Below are 25,050 nucleotides of genomic sequence, written 5' to 3' on the forward strand. Positions count from 1 at the left end.
AGGTTGCCCAATACAACAATTTATACTGAAGCCTGAAGACGGGAAATAAGCTTGAGAAGCCACTTGTCTTTACTCTTCTAAATTGACTAGCATTTGTCTTTTATTTATTATAACAGAATATAATATTTTTATTTTTTTCAGCTCAGATATTGATGGATAGTTGTGTCTTTTGTCATGGCTGTCATCTGAACAGCACAAGGTGTTTTAACTGTCTTCTCCCAGCACAGCCCAGTCCACACAAGCATGTAACATGCTTTTCATCACAAGGAGAATCACCACTATTGTTCTCCATTTTTGCCTTGATGCTGCCCTTGGCACCATGCAAGCAGCCCCCTGTGCTAAATACAGACTGCATCCAGAATTACAGATCTTTTGTGAATGAGGTCACGCATTCTGCTATTATGGTTCTGGGTTATATTAAAAAATAATGATAATTACAGACAAGCTTAAGAAAATAGAAACATTTATTGAAATGTGCAACATACTTATGTGGAATATTTAGCACTAATTATGTGACGGCATCATATAAAAACTCGTCATTTATAACATTCAAATATACCAAGAATCCTTCATACTGAAAAAGAGAGCATCTTAAAATGCATCTTAAATTACAGTTTTATTCATTACCCACGGTATATTAATGATGATTTTAAATAAAGTAACTTGTTCTCCCAAATGCTCATTCTCTACAGATTTTACATATATGAACAGCTGCATAATGCTACTAAAATACAGTGTAAGTTCCTTCCCAGTTCAGCATCTTTAACAAGTGCTTAACTGCAATATTATGAGATTACACATGAAAATACAATTAAGCATATCTGTGTTTACAGGACTTAAATTTAAATCCTTGCTCTTCAGGGTCCCAATGTGCATGTAATTTCTAAGCCTGGGAGTAGTTCTATTGAATTCAGTATTATTTTTATAATTCCATGCTGAAAGTTAGGCCCAACTACAGAATGAAAGCCTGAAGTCCATTTTTGATCAAACGTGAACCATGTTTATAAAGAAAACAAAATAGTTAATAAAGATATAGCCCCAAAAAATTGAGATCTTACACAAAAATGAGTTGTGCATATAAAATGACCACTAGTACTCTATAACTTCAACAATTGTCTGTCAAACTGTGTTAAGACAAATTGCTCATGTCTAATGTACACAACTGGCATTTCCTTTGGGAAAGAGTATCAGAGCAGAAACTTTGGTAGCAAGAGGTGATGTAAAATCCTTAAGATTTTGAGAAGATTAGAACTTAGCACCTTCTGATCAAAGCCATCTTCACTGTCTTTACATCATTTACTGAAGTTTCACATTTTCAGACCCAGTTTGTTTATCCTGCAGCTTCTTCTGTAGGCACAGAGGATGTCTGACTGCACAAGAATAGCCATTTACAGAGAAAAATGCAAAGCAAAGAATGTCAGGATTTCTGGATCTGAGTGGGAGTTTGTGCACCTCACATCTGTGTGCTGCAACACAGCTGGCATTTTCTGCAGAAGCAGCAAGCTGGTAGATTTAGCGGTACATTGATGCACTAAATCTTTCCCCATACTGGGATTTGAGCCAGCAACAAAGGAAAATGCTTCTTTTCTGTCACGCAGCATAGATGCTGAGGAAGAGGCTAGATTTAACATTTGAACAATGGGAACGCAGAGGAAGTCAAACCCTGCAGTTACATAAATTTGCACTGCCCATAGTTGCTACTCAGGCAGAACTCCAACGGAGGTCAGCACAACAGCTGCCAAAAGACTGCGGGGTTAATATCTGTGGGCCACATTTTAAATGTCACTCAGTATTAATGCAAGAAAAAAAAATACTGAATTTAAAAATTTAAAAAATACTGAAATTTAAGTGGCTAGGAATTGTTATGACTGCAAAAAGAGAGACACAAAGAGACAAAAGAGCACCACTGAGACAGTATATTTACAGTTAGGATAGTAAAAGTAGAAATGGAAAGAATTATAAATGGAAACATTTTCACAGTGTATTCAGAGGTGTACCTTCCTTTATTCAGAAGGAGCAGCTCCTACTTATGCACTTTCCCCCTCAACTTTGAAGATGCATTGGGAGAATGCAAAACATTTCTCTTGAAAAACTCTTTAAAAGAATCAATTAGTATTATAAGAAAAAAGGTGTAATTTTCTCTGCTTGGTACATTTAATGCATGCTGGCTCCAACATGTGGCACAGTCCAGGCATAGAGTTCAATGGACAGTAAGAATGAGTAGTGCCAGTTCACTTATGCTCTGTGCAATGCTTATCCCCATGCCCTTCATGCAGAGCTTTCGGGTAGGACTAGTTAAATTTGGAAAATTGCAATTATAAACCCATAAAAATTACCAGAAAACCAAGAACAAGGGCAACATACTGGATTTTTGGTTTTGCAGGGGTTTTTGACTTTTCTCTATGTTGATTCTGCCAGCTCTTAATCAAAGACAGCTATCACAAAACCTGATTAGCCTCACTTAATACCTGCATGTTTGTAATGAGCAAGTAAGAATGAATACTGAGTCAAGCAACCTTTAAAACAAGGTTACACGATATATGAAATTTGTAATTCCATGGCCTAGCAAAATAGAAAACATGCAAATAATACAGCCAGTAAGCAACAGAAGATACATATTAGGTGTGCTACATAGTATTAATTAATTTCATTAGGAACCTTCATCAGAACTGTATGTATGGGCAGAGAAAAGAGTGTTAAACATAATAAATCAATGTTTGCAAATAGAAGGAAAAAAAAAAAAGAGGAAGTTAAGAATAAAATGCAAACAGTGTTTTCAATGTAAATATTTGTTAGAACTAAGGTCATTGCCAATGTGAAATAAGCAGTTGCTTGTCATTGGGTAAAATACACATGTATGTTTTAGGAAAAATACAATATTCTTTCTTCAGTAAAAATCCATTTTCACAGAAAATTACATCCTCAAACATCTTTGCAAATATCGTGTGTGTATATGAAAGGAAGGGAGAAGAACAACAGCTGCTTTTATGGTTAAGTCTCAAAGAGTGAAAATGCCAATCTTTTCATCGTGATTTCCTTTTAAATACATTATTACAGATAATGATTCCTAGATTCTGACCCTTTCTTACCTTGAAAAAGGTGAGGGCTGCTTCCAGAGCCCTGCCAGCTGGCCCTCTTGTGATCTAGTGAGGAACTGCAACCCACCTTTCTACATGAATGAGGCAGAACACATTCTCTCTTAAGAGTTTCTACTCATCAGTCATAACAGCTGTTTACAATGAATTAAGAGACTGTAGTGGTTTTTGGTTTGTTTTCTGGCATGCACACTTATCTTAAAACCATTTCATATGTGACATTAGCTTAATGGTTTGCCCTCAAGCCCATCATACAACAGACTTAGAAAGTCAATTTCAGAGAGCTATTTATATGAAAGTTCTGAATGTACTTGGTAATGTTCAATGAAACCATAGATAAGAACATAATCCACATTCTAAAAACATTTAATACATTCACATATAGAGTTACACTGAACATTGTTCTGTATAATATACCAAGTGTAGTTAAAAGCATTACATATATACACACATATATACACATGCATATATACACACCCATTTTCTTTACATAATGCGCCTGCCCTAACTCAGTATATTGAGTTACCAGTCCAGTTTCATGTCTGCTTTACTCCACACATACTTTCCTCCTCTTTTTAGGAACATCTTCTCATCAAATCCACTGAATTTAATTGCTGCTTCTATACCAACATCTAGGATAGACTTGGAAGGCTCTTTCCGTCCATTTCTACAGTTTAGAAAACGCATCTGGAAAATCAATAGATAAGATGTTAGAAAATCAGTTTCTAAAAGCTTAATTTTTCTCCAGAATTAAACAAGTTGTGCTGCAATCCCACAAAAGCCTCTGTAACTGTGTGAACGTTTCACTGTAGTCCTTAGAAGGAAGCTCACAGACACGCTGATAAATGTTAGCAGGGACAACACTGTACCATAATTCCCGAAGATTAGTGTTTGCTCTTCAGTTACATGTAAACTAAGTAGGCTCTTTGCAACTTAGCTTTCAGGACAAGTTCTCTAAGTTAAAGAAAAGCAGCAAAGATGTGCTGCACAGATATACATCTACACTTGAAGATTCAAGATGCGATGATCATGCATGTAACCTGATGGCAACACTTCCTTAGGTCATACTTAAAGTTCTCAATATGTTTAATGGGAAAAAAATACATACCTTCCTTGTACTAAATTTTAAAATTAATTTATAGAATACACAGTAAATTGATTTGGTTGTAACTGTTGCAGACATACATATATTAGCAGAGAAATACCAAGTATCAGACAAAGACTTACGTATTCATCCAGAATGAGGTATGAATCCCTCATCTGTAATAGATCGAAAGAAAAAAACTAAATTAATATACAAACCACAATTCCATTGTAATGAAAAATTAAACAACTATTCATTCAAAGCCTGATCCAAATCATTGAAACAGGTAGTATCCTCCCACTATTTCAGTGAGCTTGGATCAAATTTATAGAAATGAATGACAAGATTACTAGCATGACTTAATGCATTAATAAGCCAATAATTCTTTGAATATGATCTCTCAAATGCCTAAATGAAAGGTGGGTACCCAAATGGATAAAGGTGTCTTAAATAATATCCTAATTTTCTATTAACTTCTACATCAGCAAAACTTACACTATTTTGCATACTAGAATGATTGTGTTATTTTCCAAACAAATTACTTCACTATTTAAGCTCAGATGTTTAACTATCACAGTAGACAAAGGTGTTCTCATAGGTCAAAGGTAATCTGCCAGTTCAAAAAGCTCTCAGGTCTGCACCAGGAAATAGGCCAACAGCTGAAATAAGTCATGTTTGCTCAGCTAACTGGGTATCTCCTGCGTGACCACCCCTAAAATTCTCTGAGTACCTGGAGCTTTCTGCTGTGTACAATGGGAAATCTGTTTGATAAATTTGATGCTCATCCTTCACACAGGTTTAACAGAAATCAGAAAGAGTCTTCTAGAACCAAACCTACTAAGAGAAGTATAGTCTTTTTTTCTAGGAATTGTTACATGGAAAAAATGTAGAAACTGTCCTGGATTCTCATCTAAACACCTTCACAATATCACAGTATCACAGTATGTTTGGGATTGGAAGGGACCTCAAAAGATCACCTAGTCCAATCCCCCTGCTGGAGCAGGAACGCCTAGGTGAGGTCGCACAGGAGCATGTCCAGGCAGGTTTTGAATGTCTCCAGAGAAGGAGACTCCACAACCTCCCTGGGCAGCCTGTTCCAGTGCTCTGTCACCCTTACTGAGAAGAAGTTTCTTCTCAAATTTAAGTGGAACCTCTTGTGTTCCAGCTTGATCTCATTACCCCTTGTCCTATCATTGTTTGCCACCGAGAAGAGCCTGGCTCCATCCTCGTGGCACTCACCCTTTATATATTTATAAACATTAAAAAGGTCACCCCTCGGTCTCCTCCAAACTAAAGAGACCCAGCTCCTTCAGCCTTTCTTTACAAGGGAGATGCTCCACTCCCTTAATCATCTTCGTTGCCCTACACTGGACCCTCTCCAGCAGTTCCCTGTCCTTCTTGAACTGAGGGGCCCAGAACTGGACACAATATTCCAGATGTGGTCTCACCAGGGCGGAATAGGGGGGAAGGAGGACCTCTCTCAATCTACTAACCACTCCCCTTGTAATACACCCCAGGATGCCATTGGCCTTCCTGGCCGCAAGGGCACAGTGCTGGCTCATGGTCATCCTGCTGTCCACCAGGAGCCCCAGGTCCCTTTCCCCTACACTGCTCTCTAATATGTAATTTCCCAACCTATACTGGAACCTGGGGTTGTTCCTGCCCAGATGCAGGACTCTACACTTGCCCTTGTTAAATTTCATTAGGTTATTCCCCGCCCAACTCTCCAGCCTGTCCAGGTCCCGCTGGATGGCAGCACAGCCTTCTGACGTGTCAGCCACTCCTCCCAGCTTGGTGTCATCAGCAAACTTGCTGATAGTACACTCTATTCCCTCGTCTAAATCGTTAATGATGCACTGATGCACTGATTAGTGCTCTCTCCCACCAAATGACTTAAATATTAGACTGCATTTCTATGTCTTCATAGTAAAGGCAGTCCAGCCTGCTCACTTGAGCTCTCTATACATTGAAAAATAAACTGTAAATTGAGAGTATAGATCTGTGGAGAGAAAAAGGAAGGTGAGATGGGAAATTTAAGGCATTCTTGAATTTGGTTCAACTTAATATCTCCTCACTCAGTTCATAAATTTTCTTAACAGTGAGTCTCCTAACTCTCCTCATACCATGTATACGGTCTGTAGGCATCTTAAAAAAGATCCTGAACTCCACTCTTAGGCATTTTACTGCAGTTAACATAAGCTCGATGGAAGCTCATCAAATTAACTGCTGGGCTTTGTAGTAGTGCAAGGAGTCTCCTTGTGAATAAAGAGCCTGAATGTGCAGTCCAAAGGAGTTTGGACAGACAATGTTAAAAATGTGAATTTATTGTGTAAGGGAGTACCTAGTAACATGTATCAGGCACAAATACTAATTTTGTTCCTTAATACCCAATATAATGGTGACTAGGATGATATATTTACTATATATTCATCAATGACACTTCCATAGTGTAACATCTTGGTGAATCTCTATTGGAAAACTGCACTTGGACTATAAAGTTTTTACATTAACATACAACCTTTTCAGGATCTTGTGCCCTAGTGGGGAAGAGCTATTCAGTTATAAAGGGCTTAATTATTTTTTAGAGCTCACCACTCAGCTGTGGAAAACTCAGTTTCTCCTATTTCTTTGCTGATACTTTATAGATCCATCTCTCTGAGCAGAGGCCCCACAATGCTGACAGAGGACTCCTGCTGATTTCCACAGGATCGGGATCAGAGAGTTTTTGCTCTTCTATTAATAATTTTGTGCTCAATAAAAAGCCTTACATAAAATTAAAAACCTTGGCTTCCACCATAACTGAACAAGTTGTACTGTACCTCTTCTAAGCCAACACTAATAGTAAAAGTGTTAATTGCCATGAAAGCTTCTAATTCTTTTCCATCTTTCCAACTTTATTTCAAAATACAGTTACGAAAGATCAGTTTTGATTTTACCTTCTGGTTAGATTCTGGTACCAAACAGGAGACATCTTTGTGGCGATCCAGGAATCGTTCGAAGTCTTCATCACTGATAACAAATTTCTCTGCTTCTCTCAGGGCATCCTCACCACTGTTCTCCCCTTCGATGAGCAGGCATTGGAACACCTGAAAACAGAAGGCACCTTGTTAAGATTTTATGTTTTCACTTGCCTTGAGGATAAGAGATGGTCACCGTGACAAAAACCTTCAGTTGCCTCAGTAGAAATGTCTTTAATTTTTAAGTCAGTGGAGCTGCACTGACACAAATTGTGATAAGCTAGTACTATATGAAGGGCAGAGTACAGATTTATTTTTAGCAAATTAACATTACATAGTTCTAAATGTAATTACACAGTTGTGGGTCCTGGCCTGGTTTCCGTAGAAATCTTAACTGTTCTGGTCTTAATAAGGGGACAAATAATCAAAAATTAAATAAACTTTTGATTGAACCTCAAATAGTATGGCTGTATTATAAAAGCCAGTAAGTACTATGTACAACACAGACTACCAAGTCAATCTTTATTCTTAAAGATTTTAAGCTGACTGGTGACTGTAAGTTGAACTAGCTTCAGATGATCACAGAAAAGCTATGGAAGACTCCCCAGAAACGAAACGTGATCATTTGTCTACTTAACAGCCACCTTCTAAAGGCAAGGTCCTCAACTACATTCAGCATAGACTTTGAAGGAAAAAAGGTGCCTTTGCCATCAACGTGGTGTGTAACCCCAGTAAGAAAGTAAGCCAGGAAGTTGATAAAATGTTAACATGTATGTCATATTTTCCTTACACTCCTTTAGTAGGACCACTTACAGTGGTTTGGGTTTTTTTTTTCTGGAAAATCATGTGTGTATATGAAGCAAATAATGATAAATTATTCAACTAATTCTTCCATATTTATAAGTCATATTATCTTTATCTATTTTCAAACTGATAACATAATGTATTTAATACACTTCTAGTAGAAAATATCATAATATATACACAATATATGCCAATAATCTAACAGAACATTAATGTCTAATGTACACTTACATATTGCTAAAGATATATTAACTCTAATGTATCATTGTACACTAACTTTTCCTCCTTTTCTCAACACCATGACATGTTTTCAAAAGTTAAAGACCTTCTGTCTTATTTTGAATATAAAAAAATGGATTTACATATGCTGAAATAGTAATTTCCTATAAATATCACAACAACAAAAAAAGATTCTTGACATATTAAGCTCTACTTAAGTGCAGACAGAGACAGAAACTGCCTCAACACCATGTAACACTGGCAAGAAGCCCACTAACAGCAGCCCAAGCTGGAGCTGGAGATCTGACTGAGGTCATCAGAGGTTCAGATGACTGCAGGACTTCACTTCATCATTACTTTTCTTTGAACAGGAAATCTGTAATATACGCTATTTTCTTACCTTCCAGCGCATGGGGTTAAGTGCCTTGATCTGCTCATTCATATCTTCCTCAACATTAAATCTGTTGATCACTGAATTTATTTTGAAAGCAACAGCATACTCTCGGCACCACTGTCTCAGTTTATGCAGATTTTCCACATGGCTCTTCTTTCCTTGACCACGGCCAATTAAAGCGTTGACATCCTCATCAAAACTATCACATGAAATTGCCAGAATGTCTAAATATTCACCTGAAAACAAGTTTTTAAAGTTAAACATGCATTTTGTGTGTGTGTCTCCAGCACTAGGGAGACAGTCTGAGCTATAACTTTATTATACTATTATACCAAAGAGGCAATAGTACAAACTGCATGTGTTCACAACATAATTAACAGTGTCTCCTTGGTATTTATGTTTGATTTAACCTTATGGAAAACGGACTACTAACAAACCATCTCTCACTTGCACTGAAAACCATCTTTGGTGAGGCTGGCCTGAAGAGGCTCCCAAACCCCCCCAGTGCTTGCGTTTTTCCTTACCATACTTCTTGAACCACCGTTCTCTAATCAGGCTGCCGTTACTAACAATGCTGACACTTGGTAGCTTCAACTCTTGCTTGCAAAACTGGACCAGTTTGCCTACAAATTCGCCTCTGTCCTGAAGAAAGGGTTCTCCTCCTGAGAAATTTATTTTCTCCATTCCTAGAAAAGGACCAAAGAAAAATGCTGTGACCCTCTGCCTGCCTGTTGCTCGCTCCCTGTCCGTGCCCGACTGAAGCGATATGAAGAGGGAGCCCGGCCGTGCAGCTACAGGGAGAACTTCTCGGGCGTCACTTGGTCCTGCTGGGACGTTGCCGCGACGCATCCCCCCGCCCCAGCTCCCACCAGCAGACCCCCCGGGCTCACCCGCCTCCTTGAGCATCGCCAGCCCCCTCTTGGCTTCCTCCAGGGGCAGCACGAAGGAGGTTTTGGCCGTATGGAAGCAGAAGCCGCACTTGTAGTTGCACTGCCGGGTGAAGTGATAATTGACGCTGGTGGGCGTCCAGGACCAGTCGTCCCGCTCCCGCCGCATGCCCGCCGGAGTGGTGGGCCGGAGGGCCGAGACCCGCCGCCAGCCAGGCAGGGGCAGGGACAGGGAGAGGGGCGCCAGGTTCCAGCACAGCGCACCCAGCTGTCCGCACAGCGCGGCCAGCAACGCCCGCGCCACCGCCAGCGGCAGGCGGCACAGCGCGCCCAGGGACATGGCTCGGCTCGATCTGTTTCGGCTGGCTTCGACTGGACTAGACTCGGTTCGACTAGGATCCACCTGGCTGGGCTCGGTTCGACTAGGCTGGATTCACCCCGGCTCTGCTTGGCTCGATTCGGCTCTCAAGCTGCACCGAAGCGCCCAGCACTCCGCTCTTAAGAGTGCGGCAGTCCACCCTCCCCAACCCCCGCACCGTCCCATTCCGCCCCGCCCCGGCGCGGGGAAGCGCACGGTTTCGTTTTCCTTTCTCGCAGAACAGAAACTTGGCACCGAGCCACGGGCGCTGGTTCACTGTTTCTATTCTCCCGGCCCGCCCCACTCCCCACACCCCCGACCCGCCTCTCGGCCCTGCAGGGACGTCCCGAAGCCGCCGGCTGCCCGGAGCAAGTTACTGGTTTGGTCATCTCCAGGTTCGAGCACCTCTAGCACTTGAGGACTCGTGAAGCTGGGGAAAAGCTGAGCTTTTGTAACTCCACTGCAAACTTCTCAGAGACAGCCATGAGCTCTTGTAAGTTTAAACAGGTTTGCATTGCAGAGCACTCCAAGTTAGGGAGCCTGATGACTTCAGATTAATGAAAAGAAACTACTTGACAGTTATTTAATTATTGGCCTAAAATACTGCCTAAAGCACCTCAAGCAAAGCTGACTATTCATCCGATATTCACCAAGTTTAATATAGGGTTAGCTTTAACAGCAGCAAAAATTGGCAGCTGCCTGAGGTGACACATTGGTGGGGCAGATGGCTGTCCTCTCATGGTAATACCAGGAGAGACTGGGACCAAACTGCCAGTTCCCATATTCCTCAATTCCTTGGTGCCACAACAGCTGTTGCTGGAGAAGAGCAGCTCCATCACAGCACCGGTTGCCATCTGCAGTCCTCCAGTCATCTAGACACACCAAGTAGGTCCTCCACAGCTTTTCAACCTCACGCTGCCTTTAGTCAGTCTGTCCTCATTCTGGAATGGACAGTTTAGTGTCATCACTTCTGCCAAGGTACAGAGCCATACTCAGACCTCAACACCTACCAACAGCATGTTGGTTGCTGCAGGTTTAAATTGGAATTTCACTCACTTCCATTGACCTGCCAGAACTGCTAATGTAGCAGGACAATCTTGCTTTCACATTGACTTCTTTGTGGGTTGTTTTTTTTTTTTTTTTTTCTTGAAAAGGGAATAGGAGAACTAGCTTCATCCTGTTTGCAAATTTTAATGGAAAATAAAACTTACTTGTGAATAAAAAGTCTTTCTTTTATGTTAACTAGTACTGTCATTTGCTAGCCTTAAATCCCATCACCTTTCCTTCACTTTCCTGGAGATAATCTACTGACACAGTAATGTCTAGATCAGTGAATAACAGAGCTTCAGGTTTTCCCCTTCAGCCAGTATTTATTGTTAACTCTGTCAGGTGTTTCTTGCTGAAACAGATTCATGCCAGTCAGGCAGGACGGGAGGCTTCTCGCTGCAGCATGATGGGAAACATCCCCCTTCCCAAGCCTTTCCAAAATTGCGTCAGAGCTTGTCAGCAGAGAATTATCCATGTGTCCTTCCAGTTCCTTGAGGTTTACATAAGTTTAAGGATGAAAGTAGGACTTTTTAATAAAGTAAAGCTTTTGTTGATTACAAACTTGAAAATGGAATTGTGAAAGAAGGAAGGCAAGAAAATTCAAGTTTAGACTGAAAACTGACATTGAAGTTGCTCCTTGGTTGTTGCAGTGTTTCAATTAATTTGGAGAAGTCTGGTATGCTCTGTTTCCCCCTTTGTTCTGTACATCCCTTCTGCTTCATGTTAGGAACTCTGTCCCATTTCATATCTTCTCTGGCCCCAGTTCAAATTCCTTTCTCACCTCATTCCTGTATTTTGTTCATGTCAAGTTGAGTCAATGCAGATATAGGGACCACAGCCTTTCTCCTTCCTTTGAGATGAAAAACTTTTACTAAGAATACTTGTGGTAAGCACAAGATCTTAAAGACAATCACAACACTTCAAATTGTGCATCTCAATAAATATTCTGTGTTGTACCTGATTATGTACATGTGTGTGTACATATATATATATATACAGGTACATATGCCACCAAGCTCACAATCTCTGCATATAGGTTTGCACAGACATCTGAGTACAGGTGACAAATTATCATTTAGCTCACCTTGTCTCAGAAACTTCTCCAGCATTGCAGAAGACCCACTGATCCAGAACAGTTGCTGCCTCAGCCCTGAGCTCATTGCCTAGTGCCTCAACTGGATAGGAAAATGAAGTTAAAAATATTTAATTTCCAAAATCAGTAAAAAATAATTGAAGATTACCAAATTCTCTCAACACAAGACTTATATCTGATACACAAACAGTCCAAGAGTATGTCAGAAGAGTGTTGCTAAATGACAGAGTGAACAAAAACATTACCATTTTGGAACTGATTTTTTTAAAGGGAAGATCTTTGTTTCAAGGAACAAAACATCCGGAGAACCTAACACTCAAGCTTACTCAAGACTTCCTGTTCTCTGCAGTTTTATCTATGCTCTACTTTTTGCCTCAACTAAGTATTTTTTCAGATGTTACTCTCTGCATTACTTTAAAGACCCACAAAGTAAACCTAGACTGGGATATGCCCCTACAGATGTACAAGTCCTAGCAGCAACAAGACATTTGTATTTTATTTCCCAAACTGTTCTAGCTCACATGCTTTATGCTGAGACCTACAAAAAGCCACAAATGTTCCTTTTAATATGCTAGCTTGAATCAACAAGAACTGTTGCAAACAAGAACTGAAATGAAATTTTCTGTCCTGGAGCCTTCTAGAAGAAATTTGGAAAATATTATGTTCTTTAAAGCAGTAGGAGGTCTGATTCCTTCCTTTTCTTTCCTACACAAGTCATCTTACAGTGGCATGATGGAGTCCCAGTACTCAAAATGTTTCAGTTCTGCAAATCTGCACCAAAAAACCTTTTAATTTTTCAGAAATGATTGAATAATGGTATTACTGGTGCACTGGATGGTACCGAGTTACACAACTAGCATGGAAGAGTCCAACTGGATAAACATGGATAATGCTGTTGTGCTCCCTAGTTGCTAAGAAAGCAAAACTTTAAAACAGTGATACATTATTCATCTAAATAATGTATTTTTATTTATTTAAATAAAGAGATTGCTTTCTCCAGTGTGGCTGGTTAGCAGTTCCAGTCAAATGCTATCTTGCCAGGGAAAGTAGGAAATGGTCCAAGGACAATCACGCAAGTTGTGCAATGGCAGGTGTAGTTCTTAGCATTTAATAAATGTATTACTACTTGCTCCACTCCCAAATGGAAATGATCTTTTCCCCACGGCATCTACAGCACCATAAATGGGATTCTGTCAAGGACCTTGTACTCGCAGTGACTCATCCCTCCTTGGGAATGCATGAATCCAAGGGAGGCCATTGAATTTGCCAAATAAATAAATTTGCCATGCAATCAAGTCATGAGACACATGATATAAATACAGACACAGATTAGGTACATTTGAAAGAAGTGCACCATGGGTCCTTAACGGCATGTACATGATCTGTAGCTCAGGAAGCATTTGAACAGATGTCTCCTAGAATTTGGGACAAGATGTTGGGAGAAGAATCCTTCTGTGTCCTTTCCATGCTCTTCTCTAAACATCTGACATGGGCTACTGTCATGGGCAGAAGAGGAGGGTCTTTTGGCCTGATACTATACTAACTTCTTTATCCTTATGATCTTACCCCCAGAACTTTACCTTTACTAGAGGGCCCTTTACTGGTGTACTTTAAAGTTTATTCTGCATGAAAAGAGCTATATTCTGTTTGTGTGCATTTTACATACCTATGTATTTTATGGGCCTTCAATTTAAGTAAGTCCTGCCTTGTGTCTCAGACGGCTGCTTATCTGTATTACAGGACTGTGCAATTAGATATAGTTTAAAAGTTATAGGTTGTTTAATTTTCAGGTTTTTTTCCTCTTTTCTATTTGGGATGAATAAAAAAGTTTTTGAATGGTTATACAGCTTCTTGTTTCTGTGTTTTTTCTCTATAGCTACATGCAACCACAGTGGGCCCTTAAAGGTGTGAAGAGGCTTCATAATAGTGTTTTTCACATAATTAGCACACTTCCTCTTCAGTGTAATTTCATGTTATACAGAAGACAACTTGATAAAGGTCCTTGTGAAGAGACTGAAAAATACTTACCGTAAGTTAATTTCAAAACCGATTCATATTGTCTACACTGATTTAAAATACAAAGACCTATCTTCGACAGAAAAGGCAACTCTCTTTTCCTGTATTAATATCTTTACCTGAACTGTTTGTGTATAATCCGATGGCAAAGACCTACAATCCTGCAAGAAGATATTTTTAAGTAATTAGCTAGGAGGACAGACATAACACATCCATTATAATTTATCTCATAAGCATATTACAAATGAGAAATGAAGCACCACTGATGTGACTCAGAAAAGCTTGTAAACAAGGTTATATCGAGACAGTGGGAGGGGAAAAGGAAAAACGAAAGTAAGCTCTTTCCATTTAGCCAGCAAGGAGGGCAAAGGCAATAGTGTCATCAGAAAAACAGAAAAAAAACAGAAGAGAAGGAGCCGGACAGGTCAGTGAGGAACATGGCTAGCTTTTTAAGCAGTTTGAAGACAAACTTGGCTGCAAGTCAATTGGACCTAAAACAAAATGAGTTAACAGAAACGTGACAGATAAGCTTCAGTGTAGATAAAAGTAGGGAAATGCACACAGAGAAGAATAATCGAAACCTTGTATACCTAATGCTGAGCACAGTAATGGCACTTACATCTCAGGAAAGAGATCTTGGAGTCACTGTTGCTACCCCTCTGAAATCAATGGCTCTGTGGGAGACAGCAGAAAAAAAAAAAAAGTCAACAAAAAGCTTAGAATCATCCAGAAAGGTATTGAGAACATGGCAGATGGCATTATTTTGCTGCTCTGTGAAACCTCTGTACATGTAAGCATACCTTGACTAGTGGTACAGTTCAGGTCTCCACGTCTAGGCAGGACCTCACAGCATTAAAGAAGTTATCTCTGCATCTAAATTATCATGGGGATGAAGCATCTGCTTTAAAAGAGACAGGGGCTCTCATTTCTGGCATGATAAAGCTGACTGAGCTTTACAAAACCATGGAGGTGATAAATAAACTGAATGTTACTCACCAAAGTCAGTAATATTATTAGAAGAGGCACTTGTTGAAACAAGCAGGATATGAGTTTAGGACTTATAAAAGAACATTGGTTTTACGCAACAGGTACATTGCTGTGGAATTTAAGACCATGGGGGTTTGTGGAGGTAGACTGTATCACAGAGTCAAAAAGGGATTTAGACAGATGCATGAGCAAGTGTCCATAAATAGGTACTAAAATGAAGAGATGAGGATGTAACGTTCCTAATTTGGTGACTTCATGGTGGAGGAGCATGAGGACTAGGAAACTGCATCATGGATAAGCCAGGCTTATGCACAGCATGTCATTCTGCCAGACAAAATATTGGGTGAGAAGAGCCACTAGTCTGACTCAGTAGTGCATATTATTAGGTTCTTAAAATCACCCTCTATTGGCTTCTTGTATAAGGAGACATGTTTTACCCTGGTGCTTTTGGTATCCATACCCAGCAGCCATAGCCGTGTGTTTGAGTGATGTGGAATGATGCAGGGGTTCTTAGGTACGAAAAGGTGCACGTTACACCTGAAAAAGCTCATTTTGGTATCTGCTCCTGAGACTGTCCTAAAGAGCTTCCAAAGCTGTGTTCACAGTTCCCACTGTGGCCCAGTCTTCCACCAGCTTTCTCAGCATGGGCAGATTCCAACTAATACAGCTGCTCTCTAGATAACTGCTGCTGCCTACCAGCTGCTCCCTCTCCCTGCAGATACGCTAAACGAAATATATTTGTGCAGCATGCTTGAGCTGGCCAGAGGAAGACATCGGGTTTCTCAGTGTACTTGCTTGTCGAATATATTTTTTTCAGAAGATGCATCAGAAGCTTAACTTCAGCTATCTCTGAGTAGCAATCATCTGATCATAGAAAGGGACAAATAGGATTCTGCAGAGGTGCAGGTTCTTCTGCATTTCAAGTTACATATTTTGAAAACTCAAACATTTTGGGCAACATTACTCAGAGCAGCTGACATGAACCTAACTGTTACAGCTATTTGCAGTGTTTCTCGTTCCTGCCTCTGAGCTGACGAAAGCTGAAATTGGCCATCACAAAGTTATGGAAACACTGCAGGCTTGTAAAAGTCTGTTTTACTTCCCAAATTATTTGACTCCACTCATCTTGTTATCAAGGCACTGAGTAACAGACTAGTGGGGTTAAGTTACCGATATGACCTCGTAGCTCAGTGCTACTTGGGCACCGCAACACAGCAAACCAGTTCAATTTCATTTATGACTTGCTTGTCTCTTTGGGCCAGTCTGCAGCAGCAGAGTGCATTTGCACGTCTTTTTTTGGAGACCTGCCAGGATTCAACCACAGGAGTCTGTGGGAACGTGACCCTTTTTTTGCGGAGGGGAACGGGGAAACAGAAAGGGAGCAGGCAGAGCCGATCCCGAGTCCAAGACCTTATTTTTCACTTTCACTTTCCAGACCGCAGGACCATTTCCCGCAGGGACCAAGCCCGTTCACTTCAGTGCCACTAAAGCGGGAGGGAGGAGGCAAAAAACCCTCCCCCGAGCAGCAGCCCTCCCCTGCCGGACTTCTCCCCGTAGCCAGGCGCTTTCCCGGCCAGCCGGGCAGGTTTCGTTTCCCGCTGGCCCCGCCGTTCCCCGCCGCTCCGCGCTGCAGCCGGCCCGGCTTTCGGCAGCGATGCTGCGGCGCTGCCCCCCGGGGCCGCCGGGCCCCCCGCTCCTCCGCCGCGCTCTACCGCCAGCCGCCCCCGCCGTCCGCGACCGTCTGCGGGAGGTGAGCGGCCGGGGGGCTGGGGGCAGGGGGGGGCGCGGGGGGGGCGGGAGGGTGGGGGGGGCACTGGCTCCTCCAGCTGCGCAGCGCGGTGCGGTGCGGAGGCAGCCGGTGCGGCGGGCGGGTGTGAAGGGTGACTGACATCTGTCCTTGCAGTGCGCGGCGCGGATCCCGGAGGCCAGGGCAGTACTCGACCTGCTGGAGGACTGTCCTGAGCACCAGAAGAAGGGAGGTTTTCCCGTCGTAGTTTTTGAAGGGCTGGATGCCACAGGTAAGAGCAATGTGTGGTTGAAGAACCACAGATGAGAAATTGTTGGAAAGAGCAACTGCTATGGCTTTCAGCCAGGTGTAAGGCTTAAAAGTACAAAAGTACAAAAAATCCTGGAAACCTGTGACAGATTTGAAAGAAATAGCAGTCTGTCTTCTCTTGCTTGTAAAAGATCAAACGATCTATGCTAATTTTCGTTCAGTGGATTAATTCCTTTTCCATGTAGATTAAAGAATAAAAAGAGTGGAGTACTGCAAATTACATTTCTTGTGCAGATGATGAAACATAGATCTACTGGAGAGTTTTCAAATAAATGAACTAAAATAATGGTAGTCCGGAGAACTGACAGCAATTTGTCTCAGAGAGAAATATTAGTTGCCTCTGAATAACTTTGTTTTCTGTATTTTCTGTTAAAGAGAACTTAAAATGTCCTCTAAAAAGAAAATATTGGGTGACAACATAGCAACATCCACATGAATTGTGACCTAGAAAAGTATTCAAAATGGACATATAGAGAAACAAACATGCATTTAATGCGCTTGAAAGAGTGGAGACAAAGCTGGCAAGAGGGAGGGGTGGAAGGCCCTGAGAGTGCAAAGTAATAATTCCTCAAACCAGACTCATAATCCTTTTCCACTGAAAACCTTATCTTAATATATTCAAGTTAGATAGTCAGGTGTCAGAACATGTGCTCCAAGTGAACAGATAAGAGCATTTTTCAGTTTTTAAAACCCAGTTGAATCTGGTATGTGATATAACACGTTTCCTTCTGTAAATGAAATGCAGGCAAAACCACTATAACCCAGGCTGTTAAGGACACCCTGAATGCCGTTCTGCTAAGGTCTCCACCACCTTGCATCAGCCAGTGGAGGACAATATTTGATGATCAGCCAACCCCCATAAAAAGAGCATTTTATGCTGCGGGCAACTACATTCTTGCTTCAGAAATAGCAGAAGCATCCACTCGGGCACCTGTGATCATAGACAGGTTTGTATATTTAAGAAGTCCTCTTATATCAGTGCCATCACACAGTTGTTCAGTGTTACAAGCAGAAGTTGTCAATTATAGTATCTGGTTTCTTTGTTTGATTGTTTGTTTTGGTGTTTGTTTTGTTTGGTTTTTTTTTATTTATTTTATTTTATTTTATTTTTTTTTTTAATGATACTTCACTGGTAGTCAGATCAATATTAAATCTAAAGAATAATACTTGTGATAAGAGTCAGGTGGGGGACTTCTGTCAGTATAACACTCGTAACTGGCCTTACAATACGTTATATATGCAGTTAGGAATAGTGGAGGTGTGGACTTTGCAGCCTGAGCCAAAGCAGGGCTCCGTGACAAACCTGAGGAGAATGAGGGCTGCTGATCAGCATAGCGTCTGAGATGCAGGTGAATTAGAGTGATCAAATTTGAGGTAGATTTACCCTTTGCGGAGGTAAAGCCAGGAATATACTTCCCACTTTTAAAAAATTTATTTATTTATTTATTTTTCTATGTTATTTCTTGTTTCCATTAACTGCATAGGCAGCTTTCAGTATTACTCTTAATTAAGAAAGTCTAGATGCATTTTGAAACTCCTGGTCTGTTTCAGTAGAGGTACAGTAACCATCCCCTCACAACACACATATACAAAAGTTTGGATATGTTTGACTGACGTTTTTGACCAGCCTCGAAACCACTGAAACATATAAAACACAGTGGCTGATAGTGGTGGGAATGTTAAATGCAAGTGAAATGCATAACTGTTAATAAAGTCTGTCTTTGTTCACACGTGGTTGGAGGCCTCATGTTCTCTACCAAATCTGCTGCATGAAGTAGGATGGCAACCACAAAAAAGAGAGTAGTGGATTTTGACTTGTAATGTCATTCTTCTTCTGACTTCTCATTGTATAAGAAGACTTTCTTTTGATAGGAGTATCTGGAAAACTCTTTGCCTAATATATTGCTTCTGCCGTATGTTTTAATTTACAATTCACAGTAATTCTGAATTTTGCATTGAATGTTATTGCTCCGTTAAGAAATAATGGGTGGCACAGAATTGTTCTTTATATTTCCATTCAAAGTCAGTGTCACCTATATCATCATTGTTGCACTTATCATTATATTGACACCCATCTCCTATATTACTGAAAAATTAGTCTCCTCTTTAAATTTTCCTTCTCCATTCTGTACTTTCCTGAAAGATACTGGCACAGTACAGCTGCCTACACAATTGCCACTGAAGTAAATGGGAAAGTGCAGGATCTTCCACCAGCTCATGATGAGGTGTACCAGTGGCCTGAGGATCTGCTTAAACCCGATCTTGTTCTTCTCCTGACTGTTGATCCTGAGGAGCGAGTCCGTAGACTTCAGTGTCGAGGGCTGGAGAAAACAAAGGAGGAAGCTGAGCTGGAAGCTAACAGCTTGTTTCGCCAAAGGTACAATTTAATCAGAAATAAGAACATGGAGGCAATCTTGGCGCCTGTGGGATCAGTAGCAAAATGTTCCACTCGCATGACTGGAACAAGAATTTCCTATGTTTGAGCTTTTGCGTTGGGTTTTTTCTGGACAGGATTCATGGTTGACAAGGAGGGTAAATTCTGTCACTTCTGACTGAAATTGTTTGAAAGCTGCAGGTGAAGAACTTCCCTCTTCTGCAAAGTATTTTGCTACTTCCTGCTGTTATTGTAGCACCTTTCTTACTGAGGTCATGAAGGAGGGAGACCTATAAGTTACAGAAATGTGAAACAAGAAGTTAATGCACATAGTTTCCCCAGAAAAGTCTGGAATTGAACTCCAGATTAAGAGAATAAAATTTAGATCTCCTCTTGTAGGTATCTTTAGTTATGCTAAATGTCTTAGGCCTCAATATAGTCAATACACTCAATGGAACCTTCAAAGCAATTCAGCTCACCACCTGCCTTGATCTCAGTGGAAGTATCTAGGGCCATTTGATAAGACCTGAGATATCTGCATGAGGTCGGCAGAGGTGGTGCAGAACCTGTGGACCTTTTCTGGACCAGCAACTGGAAGAAAAATGAGATAGTCCAGAGCATCTCAAGCAGTACTAGGCACATTTGTTTAGACAACTGAATTGCACCTTAGGTATCCTACTTCAATTGCTGTCTAGACTTCACTAAATGTATTGATTAGATCATAATTGTCTGCAGTGGAAGCTTAAATACCTAGTGCTTGTGTAGATACCTCGGTATAGATACCTGAATGTCGGTGTCCTTATCTGTAAATTGCAAAGCTGAAATCTCCCTTTAGGGTTTAAATGTTTCTGGTCATGACATACCTTAAAAATACCTTAAAAATGCTTAATTCTGACAGAAGCTCTGTGAGGAGACACGGTTCATATAGTCGAACCTGCAGAGGGATGGGTGAGCGAAGGGAACATGCTGTCATTTTAGAATCTTCCATGCTTTAATTCTGTTACTTCTTATTCCCATCAGAAAGCCTTTGGTTATTTTTACTTGTTAATTATGCCCACCTGGATGCGAGAACATTCTGAACCTTGCTTTCTTCATCTCACAATTTGTGGCCTCAATGTTTGGCATTATTAACTCTTGTGGGAATAGAGAAAATTATATTTGCATTCTCATCCACATCCTCGTAGACTAAATGTGGGAGAGTTCTGCATTATGAGAAGGCTTATAGTCTTAAGCAAGGGGGTTTTCATCCTGGTGCTCATCCAGTTATCAAAGCTGACCAGAACAAAGTGCTGAATGATGTGTCAGCTCTGCAATCCTGTGACTCAAAGCTGAAATCAGTTGGTGGGCACACTTACACAATGCGTTGCCATACAGTTCAGAGACACCTTAGTGGGCTCTGAATAAATTAACTCAGGTGTTACAAGGTGGCTGTCCACTGTACTGCTATACCAGACTATCGCATGCTAAGCTGTACATAAAGAAATGCCATGTGAATATGGATAGAGCTCTGGGAATCAGTGTCAAGGAAACTATGTGCTTCGAGGTTCATATTATAATAGCTACTAATAGCTTATTGCTCTTTGCAGTAGATTTCATTCTTAGCTTCATTTCAGATTTTTTTTCCTTTGTCTCTGTGAACACTTTCTCCCGAGACTGATGGATAATGCCATTTCATATCCCTGCAATTTCTAGTTTAATTTGTTTTATATTTAAATAGAGTTGAAGAGTCGTACAGAAGGATGGTGAATCCTGCGTGCCAAGAGGTTGATGCCAGCCCCTCCAAGGAAGAGGTTCTCAAGACAGTGCTACAACTAATTAAAAAACACTGTGCTTTGTGAAAGCAGCTTCTGTGTAATAGCACTTGAAAGACTTTTTAGTGCACTTACAAGATACTTTTTGTTGCCTCTCTGGTTTTGGTACCTGAAAATGCACTGTGATGTGTTTTACCTCACAGAAGGATCTTCTCTTTCTTCTGTTGCTAGTAATCTGTGCAGGTCATCTGTTTCACCATTGCCTACCATACTTCTCTGTATAAGGCAAAATAATACTCATATTATTCAACATTCTTAGCAAAGCCACAAGCATACTACCGTCATGTGCGAGGTACCCCGGAGTGCTCTCTCACATGGTGACATTTCAAGAAACTGTCATGTTGCACCTTAATCACCAGGAGAATCTGCTCCTGCATCTGTTGTTCACCAGAAGTCACTGGACTGTGGGAACAGCAGGATGTGCGGTTCCAGCTAAGTAGCCTTGGACAGGTTATACAGAAATATGTTTTTTATGAGTGTAAGGAGTGATAGCCCAGGCCAGTGAGAATGACATCTCAGGCCAGAAAACTGCCCCCATATGTATAATGTGTGAATGTTTGGCCTGGGTGTGTGAATGAGTGGGTCAGAATGTTGCCCACAAGATATGTATGGAAATGTGACTGAAAACAGTCACAAGACGAGTGTGGTGTGTTTGGAATAACAATTATTGAAAAAACGTCCTGTCTAACCTCTTAGTCTAGGTCCGGGTCGGTAGACCTATAAATTGAGAACTGTTTTGCTCAGCTCCGCCTGGCTCTGCTCTTGCTGCTAACAAGGACTTTGTGTGTGCGTGTGTCTCTGTCTGCGTCTGTATGAATTGTTCCTCATTGCTGCACTGGGCTGCAGCTGGAGCATTAGTGCCCAAGGAGAGGCTGAAATGTCATCCAGCAGTAAAACAATAAAATGGTCATAACACTGAGGAACAGAGAATCCAGTGGCCCAGTGTTGTTTACTGGAGTAGAGGATGAGCAGCTGCTGCTGTGATGGGCATCCTGCAAAAAACATGTTGTAAATGAGGGCCAGTGAGCATCTAGGCCTCTACGGAATAAAGTCCAAGCCTATCAACATATGCAAATGTATACCAATTCATTTCAGAGGGAAACAGGAGAATGCTGACATCTTAGAAACAGAGACCTGAGAAGAACCTGAAATTAAAAACATTTGATAAGTAATTGCTAAAATATTTTTCTATGAAACATTTTCTATATCCTATTGATAGCATTGTTAATGTGAATTTGTGTTCTTTTGAGAGATGTGAAATGGAAAAAATGCAGGGAATCTGAGCAATGGAAATTATTGTACCTTTTCACTTCATCTTTTCTTTCTCATCTGGGTTTTTGCACATATTGAATGTGAAAGCAGGCTGCCATCAAGACTTCAGCTCTGCAAAGGCTGATTTTTATGTAGTTTCTCTATTGTTACTCCTAAGTTTAAAACTAAACATATGGATAAGCCTTTGTGGGGTCAGAAATGATCTGCAGATCCAGAAAGAATGTAACTAAAATGTAAATTTGATTTCAAATACTACTTTTACTTACTTTCCTGTGTTAAACAAATGAAATTATGAATGAATCTATAAATAAAAATGTATTCACTACTGCAGTTCCTATATCTAATCTGTATATGTATTACACACATGAAGTATATACTTACAGTCCTTGGTTTTTTTATTTGTTTGTTTTTGGTTTTGTTTTTTGTTTGGTTTGGTTTTGTTTTTAACCCAAAGCTGCGTAGACAGAACAGCAAAGCAAGGATGAGCAAACCCTCATGTCCCTTTCTCATGTATTTGTTAGAATTAGAGATCTGCAAGAAGTTGTGCTTCACATGGAAGATGTTAATGTGCATAATCATTCAGATACTTCGGGATTTCTGCTACATTTTTGTCCATGGTGTCTGAAAAGGCTGCATTATTACTTTAATTTACATTTATAGCAAATGCAGGGGTTTCTCACTGGCTGCTGAAATGCAGGCAGGTCTGGGCGAGGAGCAGCAGAAGTACAGGAACACTGACCATCACACACCCAGCAAGAGCATCACCCACTTTGTGTGATAAGCTGCTTTGCTGGGCACGCTGATGGCCACGAGAGGTCAGGATTTCTGTTTCAGTGCTTGAAAGACCTTAAACTCCAAACAATTCCGCACAGATGCACAAACTTAGGCTATGCCTTGGTAGATAAAACTGTTTTCCTACAGCTTTGGAGTGTGGCCGTGACACAGTGCTGGCCTGTGGGCACCAGCCTCTGCCACCCAGTCCTGAGCACGGTCAGCCCCTGGAGCATCCTTCCTTACCTGTGGTCATCCACCTTGGAGGCCAGATGTTTGCTTAGCAGAGGCAAAGGCTGCTCCCTCTCAGTCATCCTCAGGGCAGAGGACATGCCAAAGCATGTTTCTTTTGTTACTACCCGAGTAAATTTAGTAATTTGACTATTTACTGATTTACTGGTACAGACGTAGCTGTGGGACGTGATCCTGCAAAGATACTGGTACTACAGTCCTCAGAGCGTCTGGGAGGTTGGATTAGTAAATCACAGACACAGAAATTTAATATCAAGCTTCTTAATAATTCTGTTAAAGTCAGTTAATCCAGTCCTTACTGAACAATAAGCATTGTTTGTGAAGTTTGGGTGTTTCCTGAAGTACAAAACAATACTTTAATCTGCCTGAATTAAACTGTTTGTACTTTTTAGTTATTTTTGAAAATTCTTCAAGAGTTTAAATGAAAATGTTACAAGATATTTTATTTTATTTTATTTTATTTTATTTTATTTTATTTTATTTTATTTTATTTTATTTTATTTTATTTTATTTATTTTATTTTATTTTATTTTAATTATTGTATTTTATTCTTACCATAGTATTTTTAGCACATTTTTTTCTCTTTTTATTTTTAAAATCACATTTGCTGCCATTTTTTTTTTGTTCTAGAGGGAATAGATACTCACATAAAATGGTATTCAATTGCCTAAACATAGACATCCACAGCCAGTTAGTCTCCCTAAGGTATCTGAGATGTCTGCATGGGGCCGCCAGATATGACACGAGACATTTGGTTGAGCTGTTGATCTGCAGAGTGGCAGCTGGAGGCCTGCAGGGGTACCATATGGTGCCTAAAATGGCACTATTCCCCCATTTAAGCAGTGAGAGGGTTAGAAAGCAGCAGTGCAGCCTCTTTGGGCTCTGCCTATATTAGCAGGGGGCCTGAATAAGTGAGGCAGATCTGTAGCACAGAGGAGCTGGTGCAGAGGACCCTGTGTGTGCCCTACATGTATTTCAGACATTTTATTTCAAACCATGTCTAATCTGGTTGCATGGACTGGTCTCTCCGTAGTGCAGTAAGCGTGCACACCAGATTTTTTTATTTAGCCTTGTCTGGATGGAATCCAGTTCACAGATGCCAGGACTGTTCAGTGATGAAAAGCAAAGGCTGATGATCAGGGGTGCTCAGGAGGAATGATTCGAAAGCCCGTATCTGATACCAGCTGAAATGTTAATTTGGATGTATTATTTAGATGTAATGTAGAAGAAACAACAGGTCATGGAAGCAGGGGCTGGCCACCTGGGAGGAATATAAGGCTGCTGTTAGAGGATGTAGGAAGGCAGCTAGGATAGCCAAGGCCTCCTTAGAATTACAGCTGGCGAAAGGGGTCAAGGACAGCAAAAAGAGCTTTTTCAAATACATAGCAGATAAAACACCAGAGGCAATGTAGGCCCACTGATGAACAGGGTGGGTGCCCTGGTGGCAGAAGATACAGAGAAGGCAGAGTTACTGAATGCCTTCTTTGTCTCTCTCTACTCTGCCAGAGGCCGTCCTGGGGAGCCCTGTACCCCTGAGACCCCGGATGAAGCCAGGTCAATGGAGGAGTTTGCT

The 25,050-nt window shown here is 40.9% G+C and overlaps 2 protein-coding genes across 2 annotated transcripts; one reads left to right on the plus strand and one right to left on the minus strand.

Moving 5' to 3' along the window:
* Nucleotides 1–446: 446 nt before the first annotated feature.
* Nucleotides 447–9,958, minus strand: RSAD2 (radical S-adenosyl methionine domain containing 2). The gene is made up of 6 exons (XM_021293639.2): nucleotides 9,444–9,958; nucleotides 9,078–9,239; nucleotides 8,560–8,789; nucleotides 7,116–7,265; nucleotides 4,323–4,355; nucleotides 447–3,782 (listed from the first exon to the last, which is right to left on the minus strand). The coding sequence occupies exons 1-6, from the start codon at nucleotides 9,778–9,780 to the stop codon at nucleotides 3,618–3,620; spliced, it is 1,077 nt and encodes a 358-aa protein (XP_021149314.2). The 5' UTR covers nucleotides 9,781–9,958; the 3' UTR covers nucleotides 447–3,617.
* CMPK2 (cytidine/uridine monophosphate kinase 2) lies at nucleotides 9,779–22,784 on the plus strand. The gene is made up of 6 exons (XM_065055306.1): nucleotides 9,779–10,177; nucleotides 16,377–16,691; nucleotides 16,845–16,959; nucleotides 17,743–17,944; nucleotides 19,141–19,374; nucleotides 21,089–22,784. Exons 1-6 carry the CDS (start codon nucleotides 9,779–9,781, stop codon nucleotides 21,207–21,209), a joined length of 1,386 nt encoding a protein of 461 aa, XP_064911378.1. The 3' UTR covers nucleotides 21,210–22,784.
* The last annotated feature ends 2,266 nt before the right edge of the window (nucleotides 22,785–25,050 follow it).

Source organism: Columba livia, chromosome 3 (assembly GCF_036013475.1).
Source record: "Columba livia isolate bColLiv1 breed racing homer chromosome 3, bColLiv1.pat.W.v2, whole genome shotgun sequence".
Taxonomy (NCBI): Eukaryota; Metazoa; Chordata; class Aves; order Columbiformes; family Columbidae; genus Columba; species Columba livia.